We start from the raw sequence: 12965 nt of genomic DNA, 5'->3' as shown, positions 1-12965 counted from the left end.
TCCATTGAAATACAAAAAAGTATGCTCTTGTGCTTTTTTGTATGTTGATCAGTCTGTTCTCAAACCCCTGACCTCGTGATCCGCCTACCTCGGCCTCCCAAAGTGCTGGGCTTACAGGCGTGAGCCACCAGTCCCGGCTACTTGCTTCACTCTTTTCCATAACACTTACTACTATCTGACACACCTAGAGTTATATGTTTAAAGGTTTGTCATTTATCTCCAGAAGAACATGTTCCATGGCTCTAAAACAGTGACTGATATATAGTTACAGCAGGTTCTTGAATAATATCATTTCATTTGAGGTCTTGTTATGCTGTTGAGAAAAAAAAAATTGCCTCCTGGGAGGATTATTTTCTGTGTAGAGTCTGCACATTCTCCCCAGTCTGCGTGCGCTTCCTCCCACATCTCAAAGTTATGCACGTTTGGTGGACTGGCGGGCCTACGTGGTCCCAGTTTGAGTGTATGTGGGTGCATAAGCGTGCTCAGTGATGGAATGGCATCCAGGCCAGGGTTCCCACCTTACATACACCCTGAGTTGCTGAGAAGAACCTTGACCACCCAGGACCCTGAGCTGGTATAAGTGAGTTGGCAAATGAACGAATGAATGAATGAATGAATGCATACAATGATTGTAAAATAAAAATGTGTAAAGTATATGCTAATCATACAAATACTGAACAATAAAAGATGTGGTCTTAATGTGCTGCAGCAGCTTACCATATTTTTTATTGCTTGTTGAACTCTGTGGTGGGAGAAAGTGCTCCTGACAATTTTCACTTTGCAAACATTTACTCCTCGGTTTAACCCACTGCCACTACTAGGACAACTGTCACTCAGTAATCCACCATAACTTGGGTAAATAGTTATCTTACTTGTTTTTATCAATCTTTCTTAAATGTATGTATAACTGACATTTATTTCAATATTAACTATTAGAAGTGTTGGGGTCTTGGCCGGGCACGGTGGCTCACGCCCGTAATCCCAGCACTTTGGAAAGCTGAGGCAGGTGGATCGCCTGAAGTCAGGAGTTTGAGACCAGCCTGGCCAACATGGTGAAATCCTGTCTCTACTAAAACTACAAAAATTAGCCAGTCATGGTGGCAGGTGCCTGTAATCCCAGCTACTTGATAGGCTGCGGCAGGCAAATCGCTTGAACTTGGAAGGCAGGAGGTTGCAGTGAGCCAAGATCATGCCACTGCACTCCAGCCTGAGCAACAGAGACACTGTCTGAAAAAAAAAAAGAAAGAAAGAAAAAAAAAGGTTGGGTCTTTTCTGACCAGAAACATGCTGTGGGAAAGTAACTCTTGTTTATATCAATTAGCCTATGATCGAATTTGTTTCATTACACGTTATTTTGCTTAAAGTCATAGTTATCAAGAAACTATTGATGTTAAGTGAGGACTTAGTGTACAGGAAACAGCATTTTAAACACAGTTTTATCTATGCAAATAGAATCATGAGACAACTAGATAAAGTGCTATGAATGAGAGAAATTAACAGAAAAATTAACAGTCCATATAAAAATAAATCTACAATCCAACATATCTAGGCCTAACAAGGAATGAAGACCCGGGGACCATGATTCAGGTATGTTTTTTGTAGAACAGATTTATTGGGCCTATCCAAGGAAAATCTAAAAATCCTTTGAGTTTTTAAAATTTTATTTATCTGTGTATGCATGTATGTATGTATGTATTTTCTGAGACACAGTTTCACTCTGTCGCCCAAACTGGTGTGCAGTGGCACAATACTGGCTCACTGCAACCACCGCCTCTGGGGTTCAAGTGATTCTTGTACCTCAGCCTTCCTCGTAGCTGGAATTACAGGCACGTGTGTCACCACGCCTGGCTAATTTTTGTATTATTAGAAGAGATGGTTTTGCCATGTTGGCCAGGCTGGTCTTTTTTTTTTTTTTTTTTTTTTTTTTTAAACGAAGTCTCACTCTATCACCCAGGCTGGAATGCAGTGGCATAATGTCAGCTCACTGCAACCTCCACCTCCTGGGTTCAAGCGATTCTCCCACCTCGGCCTCCCCAGTAGCCAGAATTACAGGCACCTGCCACCATGCCTGGCTAATTTTTGTAGTTTTAGTAGAGATGGGGCTTCACCATGTTGACCAGGCTGGTCTTGAACTACCAGCCTCAAGTGATCCGCCACCTCAGCCTCCTAAACTGCTGGGATTACAGGCGTGAGCCACTGCGTCCGACCTCTTTTAATCTTTTAATCGTTATTTTTTGAAGTTGGATAATGTTGGTTTCTTACAGTCTACTTATGACTGCTGTAATGTTGGGAGTTTTATTTGTTTATTCTTGAAAAAAACAAAAAAAACCAAAAAATACCCCAAAAACCCTGGGTCTTTATTGCTACATTCAAGTAAAATCCCTATTCATCCTGCTGAACAAAATCAAACTCTGCAGTGGTTTCCAACCCTGGCTGCACATGACCATCAGCGGTGAGCTCCCAAAAACGTCTGATGGCAGGGCCCCAATTCTGCATCACTCTTGGGGAGGACACGAGGAGGGTTTGGCAACCGTACATTTTTTTTTTAAATTTTTCCCCCCACTCCCCTCTACGTATGCCATAGGCTCCTTTTTATTGAGGTAAAATTCACATAATGTAAAATTCATGGCATCTTTACTTTTTACAAGCCTCTTAAGTGATATGCATAGCCAAGGTTGTGGTCAATTCAACTGGCTGCTCTTTGTTTAACAACACATTGGGAACAGTTCTGGAAATAGCAGCTTGTGATGGTTAAGTTTATGTGTCAGCTTGACTGAGCTAAAGGGATGCCCAGATGGGTAACGAAACATTATCCGTGGCTGTTTCTGTAAGGGTGTTTCCAGAAGTGGTTAGCCTTTGAATCAGCAGACCTAGTAAAGAAGATCCTCTCCCACCAATGTAGGCAGGCGTCACTCAATCCATTGAGGGCCCCCATCGAACAAAAGGTAGAGGGTAGAGAATCCCTCTTTCTGTCCATGAGCTGGGACATCCACAGCTTGTGGTCTCAGGCCTTTAAACTTGGATTGAATTATACCACTGACTTTCCTGGTTCTCTTGCTTGCAGACAGATGGTGACGTTCCCCAGCCTCCATAAGCCTCCATAAGCCAATTCCTATAAAAATAATAAATCTCTCTCTTTATTTATATGTAGACATTTATATACATATAGGCTTTATATGCATTTATATACAGTCAAGTGCTACATATAGATATTTCAGTCAATGACAGCCTGTATACATGGTGGTTATCCCATAAGATTATAACACCATGTTTTTACTGTACCTCTTCTATGTTTAGATACACCAATACTTACCATTGTGCTCCAATTGCCTGTGTCGTTCAGTCCAGTAATGTGCCACATGGGTGTGTAGCCTAGGAGCAACAGGCTATACTGTACAGCCTAGGTGTGTAGGTGTGTACTGTACAGCCTAGGTGTGTAGGTGTGTATTTGTGTAGTAGGTGATTACACAAATCATCTAGGTTTGTGTAAATACACTCTATGATGTTCACACAATGATGAAGCTCCCAGTAACACATTTCTCAGAACATTTCCCCATCATTAAGTGATACATGGCTATATATAAAATTGGTTCTATTTCTCCGGAGGATCTTCACTAATACAGAGCTCCTCTTCTGAATTTGCCTTATTTTACTTTTAAATAAAAGAAGTAGGCCAGGCACGGTGGCTCATACTTGTAATCCCAGCACTTTGGGAGGCTGAGACGGGTGGATCATGAAGTCAGGAGTTCAAGATCAGCCTGGCCAAGACAGTGAAGCCCCGTCTCTATTAAAAATACACAAATTAGCCAGGTGTGGTGGCAGGTGCCTGTAATCCCAGCTCCTGATGAGGCTGAGGCAGAGAATTGCTCAAAAAAAAAAGAAGAACATAGTTCTTGCCAGATCCATATTTCCTTGTCTGTCATTGTTTGTAGTGCTGCAGAAATTAAGATAATCTTAATTGATAAATTAGATTTCTTTTTGTTGCTGTTGTTTTAAGATGGAGTCTCAGTCTGTCACCCAGGCTGGAGTGCAGTGGCACAACATCGGTTTGCTGCAAACTCCACCTCCCGGGTTCAGGAGATTCTCCTGCCTCAGTCTCCTGAGTAGCTGGGATTACGGTGCCTGCCACCACGCCTGACTAATTTTCGTATTTTCAATAGAGACAAGGTTTTGACACGTTGACCAGGCTGGACTCGAAATCCTGACCTCAGGTGATCTGCCCACTTCAGTCTCCCAAAGTGCTGGAATTACAGGCATGAGCCACTGCACCCAGCCAGATTTCATTATGTATTAGTCTATTCTCATGCTGCTATGAAGAAATAACCAAGACTTGGTAATTTATAAAGAAAAGGGGTTTAACTGGCTCATAGTTCTGCATGGCTGGGGAGGCCTCAGGAAACTTACAATCGTAACAGAAGGTGTATTCTTCACAGAGCAGCAGGAAACAGAATGAGTGTCAGCAAGGAAAATGCCAGACACTTATAAAACCATCAGATCTCATGAGAACTCACTCACTATCACAAGAACAGCATGGGAGAAACCACCCCCATGATTCAATTACCTCCCACTGGGTCCCTCCTGTGACATATGGGGATTATTGGATTACAATTCAAGATGAGATTTGGATGGTGATAGAAAGACAAACCATATAATTCCCCTCCTGGTCCCCTCCCAAATCTCATGTCCTCACATTTCAAAACACAATCATGCCCTTTCAACAGTTCCCCCAAATCTTAACTCTTTCCAGCATTAACCCAAAAGTCCAAGTCCAAAGTCTCATCTGAGACAAGGCAAGTCTCTTCTGCCTATGAGTCTGTAAAATCAAAAGCAAGTTAGTTACTTCCTAGATACAATGAGGGTACAGACATTGGGTAAATACACCCATTCCAAATGGGATAAATTGGCCAAAATGAATGTGCTACAGGCCCCATGCAATTCCAAAATCCAATAGGGCAGTCATTAAACCTTAAAGTTACAAAATGATCTCCTTTGACTCCATGTCTCATATCCAGTTCAGGTTGATGCAAGAGGTGGGTTCCCATGGCCTTGGGAATCTCTGCCCTGTGGCTTTGCAGGATATATCCCTACTCCCAGCTCATTTTAGGGGCTGTTTTTAGTGCCTGCAGCTTTCCCAGGCACATGTTGCAAGCTGTCAGTGGATCACTATTCTCGAGTTTGGAGGATGGTGGCCCTCTTCTCACAGCTCTACTAGACAGTGCCCCACTGAGGACTCTGTGTGGGGGCTTCAACCTACGTTTCCCTTCTGCACTGCCCGAGCAGAGGTTCTTCATGAGGGCTCCACCCCTGTAACACCTGTAATGTTCTGCCTGGACATTCGGGCATTTCCATACATCTTCTGAAATTTAGGTGGAGGTTCCCAAACCTCAATTCTTGACTTCTGTGCATCCACAAGCTCAAGACCACATGGAAGCCACCAAGGCTTGGGGCTTGCAGCCTCAGAAGCAATGGCCTGAACTTTACCTTGGCCCCTTTTAGCCATAGCTGGAGTTTAAGCAGCGGGGATTCAGGGCACCATGTCCCAAGGGTGCACAGAACAGGGGGGCCCTGAACCCAGCCCATGAAACCATTTTTCCCCTCTAGGTCTCCAGGACTGTGATGGGAGTGGCTGCTGTGAAGGTATCTGACATGCCCTGGAGACATTTTCCCCAGTTAGTGATTAACATTTGTCTCCTTGTTACTTATGCAAATTTCTGCAGCTGGCTTGAATTTCTCTCCAGAAAATGGGGTTTTCTTTTTTATTGCATGTTCAGGCTGCAAATTTTCCAAACTTTTATGCTCTACTTCCTTTTGAACAGTTTGCTGCTTAGAAATTTCTTCTGCTGGATACCCTGAATCATGTCTCTCAAGTTCAAAGTTCCACAGATGGCAGGGGCAAAACACCACCAGTCTCTTTACTAAAGCATTGCAAGAGTCACCTTTGCTCCAGTTTCCAACAAGTTCCTCATCTCCACCTGAGGCCACCTCAGCCTGGACTTCATTGTCATATTACTATCAGCATTTTGGTCAAAACCATTCAACAAGTCTCTCAGACGTTCCAAACTTCCCCACATCTTCTTGTCTTCTTCTGAACCCTCCAAACTGTTCTAACCTCTGCCTGCTACCCAGTTCCAAAGTCGCTTGCCTTCTACATTTCCGGGTATCCTTATAGCAGTGCCTCACTTCCTCAATATCAGTTTACTTTATTAGTCCATTTTCACGCTGCTATGAAGAAATATTAGAGACTGGGTAATTTAAAAAGAAAAGAGGTTTAATTGACTCACAGTTTCACATGGCTGGGGAGGCCTCAGGAAGCTTACACTCATTGCAGAAGGTGCATTCTTCACAGGCCGGCAGGAGAGAAAATGAGTGCCAGGAGAGGAAATGCTGGACGGCTATAAACCCATCAGATCTCGTGAGAACTCACTTACTGTCAGGAGAACAGCATGGGGGAACCGCCCCCATGGGTCCCTCCTATGACATGTGGGGATTATGGGATTACGATTGAAGATGAGATTTGTGGGGGGACACAAAGCCAAACTATATCACGCTACGTAAAAGTGGAGGTTATAGCATAAAGCTTCTTTGTACGTCTTTAAGAAAATAAGCCACCTGTCTTCTGTCATCTGTCTTCTATTTTGATCTGACTGAAAGACATTGCTAAGCTAGTTTGCAAAGCAGCTCCCACCTCTAACTCTTCCCTCCTACTCCTTCATAGTTCAGGGAGGCTCCATTTCCAAAACGAGTGTGGTTATTGTACTTATGGCCACTAGGTGGCAGGCCAGATCCACCCAATAACATCACAGCCTTAATCCTCACTGGCAGCAATTATTTTCCTTTTCAATCAATCTGTTATTAAAAATAGTGTCACTTTCTGGTAAACAAAACCACAGAATTTTAACAATAGAGAAAAAATAAGAAGTAAGCTTGTTCATTGTCAATTTTTCTTTTAAAATCTTCCCCAAAAGGAGGAAGATACATTGCACATTTTTGTTGAGCATCTAGATGAAATACTAACACTTCTGTTTTAGAAGAGTAGATATATTTCTTCTGTTCCAAAAGGTAACAGTGGGCTGGTTGTGGTGGCTCACACCTGCAATCCCAGAACTTTGGGAGGCCAAAGCGGGCAGATTACTTGAGGCCAGGAGTTCGAGATCAGACTGGGCAACACGGTGAAACTCCGTCTCTACCAAAAATACAAAAATTAGCTGGGTGTGGTGGCACATGCTTGCAGTTTCAGCTTCTTGGGAGGCTGAGGGGCAGGGGAATTGCTTGAACCTGGAGGGTGGAGGTTGTAGTGAGCTGAGATTGCACCACTGCACTCCAGCTTGGGTGACAGAGCAAGACCCTGTCTAAAACAAAAAGTAACGGTGATGCAGATCCAAGACTGCAATTACTGAAAGAAATAGAAGCACCTAAAAAAATAATAATATAACATAGATTTGTCCCTGCATTTGTTTTGAGTAGGAAAAAGGGGACGAGAAAGGGGAACAAAGAAAGGTTTGATTAACGTTTTAATCCTAGTCATTTTTTACACCTCTGATAGTATGTGTGTTTACCATAAGATGAATTGGCACATACAACTCACTTGAAGTTTTGGCAATAGACTCACTTCAATCCAAAAAGCAGATATCAATGATAAATTCCACTAACAATCTCTGCTATTAGAACTGAGTTTGTTCTCACTCCCTCACTCTATAGGTTGTTGTAAATTAACAAATAACTTCCTTATGCTAAGATGGATAGAGGAGGATGAGGCAGGAAAAGGAAAAGGAAGTCAGCATTTCTGGAACATCTTTTCTCAAATATTCCTTGTTTATTTGGGAGATTATGTTTCTTCTGAGGATAAAAAAAAAGATTAGAAGTTAGATTGGTATTGTCTTAGGGGGAAAACAGGCAAATAGAATGATAATAATAGAACTCTGTTGCCATAGAATATACATCTAAGTAATACTGTTTATAATGTTCCAATTTACTAGAGGTTGTGCATATAAGCAATACTCTGTTTATCTCCCCATCCTCCAATGTCACATGTCAATTGCCCTCTCACTAATTAATCACAAACCACACTGGCCTTTTATTAGTTTCTTGAATGGCATTACATTCTTTCCTGTCTCAGTCAGGGCTGTGCACACACCTGGTATCTTCCACTGAACCACTGCTCTCTTAGCTCTGTATAGCCAGCTCCTTCTCATACTTTGTCGTAACTTGAATATTAATAGAGGCAGGAGGCATAGAAATCCTAGACAGATAGAGATGGGTCCCTGGGAAAACCTTACCTTCAAGTCAAAAACAGCCTGAAACCCACAGACCAGAGCGAGAGCTTCCATTGCTGTTTGCCGGCTCTCTTCTGATGGGTTCTTTCTGAATAATGCCTTTTAACCAATTGAATGTTGCTTTTTCCAATGCTACTGATGGCCTACCCCACCCCCATTCTGTTCCTGTAAAGGCCCCAGTCAGTAGAGGGGAGACAGCCTGACTTCAGGGAGGAGACCGCTTGACTTTGGGGAAAGATGATCTGCTTTTCTTGTCCTCTCTCCAGCTCCCCTCTCTATTGAGAACTGTTTTCATTGCCCAATAACATTCTCTGCTCTTACCATTCTTCAGTTGTCAAGTGTGACCTCATTCTTCTTGGACGCTGGACAAAAGCTTGGGATCCACTAAGTGCAGGTGGAGGCTGTCACACTGGCCCTTTGCCTTCGCAAGTTAAGGGCAGCCACCCCACTGGCAGCTACAGGGTCAGTGGCCGACTGAGCTGCTAACACACAGCCATTTATTGGACTGTGGATGGCAGAACTAAAAGAGCTAATTAGCACACTTACACCCCCTCTGAGGCTTTGGGATTGCAGGCACCCATGCCTGGGTGCCGCCATGTTCCCCTCAAGGTGACATGCCTGGTCTGGCCATGGGCTTTGCATGGAGCTTGCTCCTGTGTTGGTGCTTGGAGTGGCTGGCCAGATCCCTTACTCACTTGCTCATGTGCTACCTCCTTCAAGGGGCAGAGCACGATGGGCTGAGTAGATGGGGCACTACTGCTGGGAGTCTGGTAAAAGGGCCAAGGAAAATCCTGCATCGATATTACAATCTCTGATCATTCAGTTAAAGTTTCTAGGGCCCCTCCACTGTTGCTGTCAATCTCAAATACTTTTTTGTTTCATTTACAACACATATTGGAACTTGTATTATTTTGAGTTTGCTTTTTAACTTAAATGTTATAATTTCTTTTATTAGAATATAGTTTCCATGAGATCAGAGAACATGTCTGTTTCTCTTTTTTTCTTTTTTCTTTTCTTTCTTTTGAGACGGAGTTTTGCTCTTTGTTGTCTAGGCTGGAGTGCAATGGCGTGATCTCGGCTCACTGCAACCCCCACCTCCTGAGTTCAAGCGATTCTCCTGCCTCAGCTTCCCGAGTAGCTGGGATTACAGGTATGCACCACCACACTCAGCTAATTTTGTATTTTTAGTAGAGACGGGATTTCTCCATGTTGGTCTCGAACTCTTGACCTCAGGTGATCTGCCTGCCTCGGCCTCCCAAAGTGCTGGGATTATAAATGTGAGTCATTGCGTCCTGCCCTTTTTCATTCACTGAATAATTTCACTACTTCACAAATATGTGTTAGGCACTAGGCTGGCAGACACACACATAATATTTGTTAAATAACCATACCGCTCTAGAAGGAACTTCCCCTTTAAAGTTTTTCTATATATAATTTGAGAAACAGATAGAAAGAGTGCACATTCTTAGAACTTATTCTTAGCAGATAATTTAATTTGAATCTCAATGAGAATGAAATTTAATAAATATGACTATTAAGAAAGAGACAATCAGAGTCATATTTTTGAAAAGTACATTCACTGACCTAATGACTTATTATATGTGGAGAACATATCACAGAACCAGAAACATCCTGTCCAAAATAGCCTAGCATATTTTAGTTCAACAAACAAAGTGATGTGTTGAAATCTAGTTGGTGAGATGAGACAAAGCCAGCCCATTTGGGTCTAAATTTATGAGATTTTTAGTCCATAACATGATTATAATGATTCTTTCACTTAGAGTTGTATGAATCTGACCTAACCAGGGATAGCAATGAGTAGGGTGAAGATCATATTTATGGTATCTGGACCCTGGATTTTTCCAGTTCGTCCAGCTGCTCGGGCCTTCAAAACCTTGGAAGGGAGTCTTCGGTGTTTACCTTATTGTTATTAAGATGTTCAAAAAGCTCAAGAATTCTAAAAAGCCATACTGAGGGGACAACTTTCACCAAAGACTTTTCCTTTATCTTTTGTTGCATGTGGTCACTTAACTGTTTTAGCTTAATTCAACACAAAAGATGAGAAAATATTTATACAGTATCATGAGATGAGGCTTCTAATGGGCCAGTGGCCAAGGATGGGGAAAAGAATCAAGGACAGGATAAATCTCCAAAGTAAGAGAATCTATTATATAACAAACAAACTTGTATAATTAATCTCTAGGAGCACGGGTTCTAATAAGCCCAGGTACCGTGAAGATGGAGGAGAATTGCTTCTTCTGTCCAGACGAAAGGTGTGACTAAAGGTGTGACTTGCCCTCTGGGAAGGATACCAAGTTGGCGCCAGCTTTTCTTTTCTTTTTTCTTTTCGTTTCTTTTCTCTTTTCTTTTTATTTTCTCCTTCCTTCCTTCCTTCCTTCCTCCCTCCCTCCCTCTCTCCCTCCCTCCTTCCTTCCTTCCTTCCTTTCTTCCTTTTTTCTTTTCTTTCTTTTTTTTTTCAGAGTCTCACTCTGTTGCTCAGGCTGGAGTGCAACGGTATGATCTCGGCTCACTGCAACCTCCGCCTCCTGGGTTCAAGTGATTCTCCTGCCTTAGCCTCCTAAGTAGCTGAGATTACAGGTGCCTGCCACCATACCCAGCTAATTTTTGTATTTTTAGTAGAGATGGGGTTTCACCATGTTGTCTAGGCTGGTCTTGAACTCCTGACCTCAGGTGATCCGCCCACCTCGGCCTCCCAATGTGTTGGGATTACAGGTGTGAGCCACTGTGCCCGGCCATAAATATACCTTCTGCTTGATGATTGCACTTTTTGTTTTCTTTGAGCCATATGCTTAGATAGAACATCATAACCATTCTGTTACAATGGAGATTTTAACACGTTCACACTTGAAAATACCAATTTTGATTCCATTTGCATCTATAATTATTCAGGTATAAACTCACATACAATAAGCTATACATGACGGATAATGTGTACTCTATTAGTCTACCCATAAACAAAGTAAATGTATTTCCAAGTATGGAGTCATTGGCATCAGCCAACCAGTTGGGGAGAGTCTAAATTAGGCTTAAGAGCGGACAGGGGAGTTCCTAACATCCCTTATAGTAAACAACTGAGGCAGTCCTTGATTCTGCCACATTATGAGGATTTTATAAATAAAGTATTTCATGAAAGAAAAAGAAATCGTAAAACTGCACCAAAGGAGAAAGAATATTGAATTGCAAACAAAGAAGACACAAGAAACAATAACAACAGTTAACAATGTTTTCTCATTCAATCCCTAGAAAAACCTTGTGATGAGGATACTTTTATCCCCTTCATTTTACACATGTGGAAAAGGTAGATTAGGGAATTCAACTGGACCAAAGTTATAAATATAATAAGTGACACAACTCAAACTAATATGTTGCCTTATCTGGTATCAAATTTGTGTCCTTAATCATAATATCAAAATGCTTCCAAGAAAATTAAAGACATGGTTTGCAACCAGTGGAGAAACTCTTGGGGAAATCGTCAATTTTTTAAAAAAGAATTTATTGAGAAGCAACCTTGAAAACACTTGACAAAAAAGTAAGAAATTACTTCATACTTAATTTTCTACAAAGAACAAAATAATGAATCTCACATTTATCACACATATGCAGTGAGAAGGTGTCCTGGAGGCTCTAGCAGTCAATACCTTTCACACAGGAAGGGACTCTTACTCTAAACTCTGCAAAGCAGAAGGGTGGTCGTGCCTCAGGGTGGCTCATAATGCATTTCTTGACCCAATGACTTCCTTTGTGGTTTCATCGGAGTTCACAGGAGCTGCCATCACTCTAGCTTTATGGTTTTCAGCTCTAACAAAGTGAGGAGTGTAGTAGTCCTTTTGTTTTCTCGAAGACCAACTGGTAGGATCACTTATTGTACATACCTTGTCCGTCATGCTCAGATTTCCTAGGAATTCAACTTCTGTCCTGATCTCTGTCTTTATTTCTATCCTGGTGCAGGCTGTCAACCTAGAAGGAAACATTTACATCTCCTCAACCACTCTCTCTCTTGACATTTCCTAAGGTGGTGATAGCTTTTTTCTTTTTCTTTTTTTTTAGGGGGCTGTTATGAGTTGTGCTGGAAACCAAGAAAAGATAAGCAAAGAAAAAAGTTCCCCTGAGTCATTTGGCCCCAAACATTTTAGCATACCCAAAGGCTCCAGAGCCCTTTCAGTAATATGTATTATTCCTATTAAAGATCCTACCCTTTGGTTTGGGTTCTGTAGCTAGACAAAGAGAAGGTTAAGAACATCTGCTTCTGTGTTACATTGTTCCAAACTTTTCCTTTCTTTTCTTTCTTTTCTTTTCTTTTTTTTTTTTTTTTTTTGAGACAGGGGTCTCACTCAGTCGCCCAGGTTGGAGTGCAGTGGCAAACTCTCCTGCTCACTGCAACCTCCACCTCCCAGGTTCAACTGATTCTCCTGCCTCAGCCTCCAGAGTAGCTGGGACTACAGGCACCTGCCACCACGTCCGGCTCATTTTTGTATTTGTCCCAAAGTTTTCTACTTGACCTAGATAAAACTTGGGTATTAATATCAGTTACCTTTTAAACACATTTTAAAGTTTACATTTGCCACACCCCTTTGATTATTAACTTCCATTATATGTTGAAGCTAGTCAGTACAAAGTGGTTTCAAAGTCACGTAATACTTTAAAAATGGATAGCTTATTAAGGTAATACAA

At 42.0% G+C, this 12965-nt stretch overlaps 1 protein-coding gene across 3 annotated transcripts in view; it reads right to left on the bottom strand.

Moving 5' to 3' along the window:
* Window positions 1-2146: 2146 nt before the first annotated feature.
* Window positions 2147-12965, bottom strand: part of LOC111528483 — a 33345-nt gene continuing 22526 nt past the window's right edge. For 2 of the 3 annotated variants that reach the window (XM_026455783.1, XM_023195223.3), the window contains 3 exons: window positions 12167-12251; window positions 6282-6392; window positions 2147-3112 (listed from right to left, as the gene is read on the bottom strand). In XM_026455783.1, coding sequence (XP_026311568.1) covers window positions 3029-3112; window positions 6282-6392; window positions 12167-12251 — 280 coding nt within the window. In that variant the 3' untranslated portion in view covers window positions 2147-3028. The remainder of the gene's footprint in view (window positions 3113-6281; window positions 6393-12166; window positions 12252-12965) is intronic. The other variant, XM_023195225.3, reaches the window with a different exon arrangement.

Source organism: Piliocolobus tephrosceles, chromosome 10, assembly GCF_002776525.5.
Source record: "Piliocolobus tephrosceles isolate RC106 chromosome 10, ASM277652v3, whole genome shotgun sequence".
NCBI classification, from domain to species: Eukaryota; Metazoa; Chordata; class Mammalia; order Primates; family Cercopithecidae; genus Piliocolobus; species Piliocolobus tephrosceles.
The sequence above is the reverse complement of the archived record's forward strand: the minus strand, read 5'-3'. Positions and strand labels throughout refer to the sequence as shown.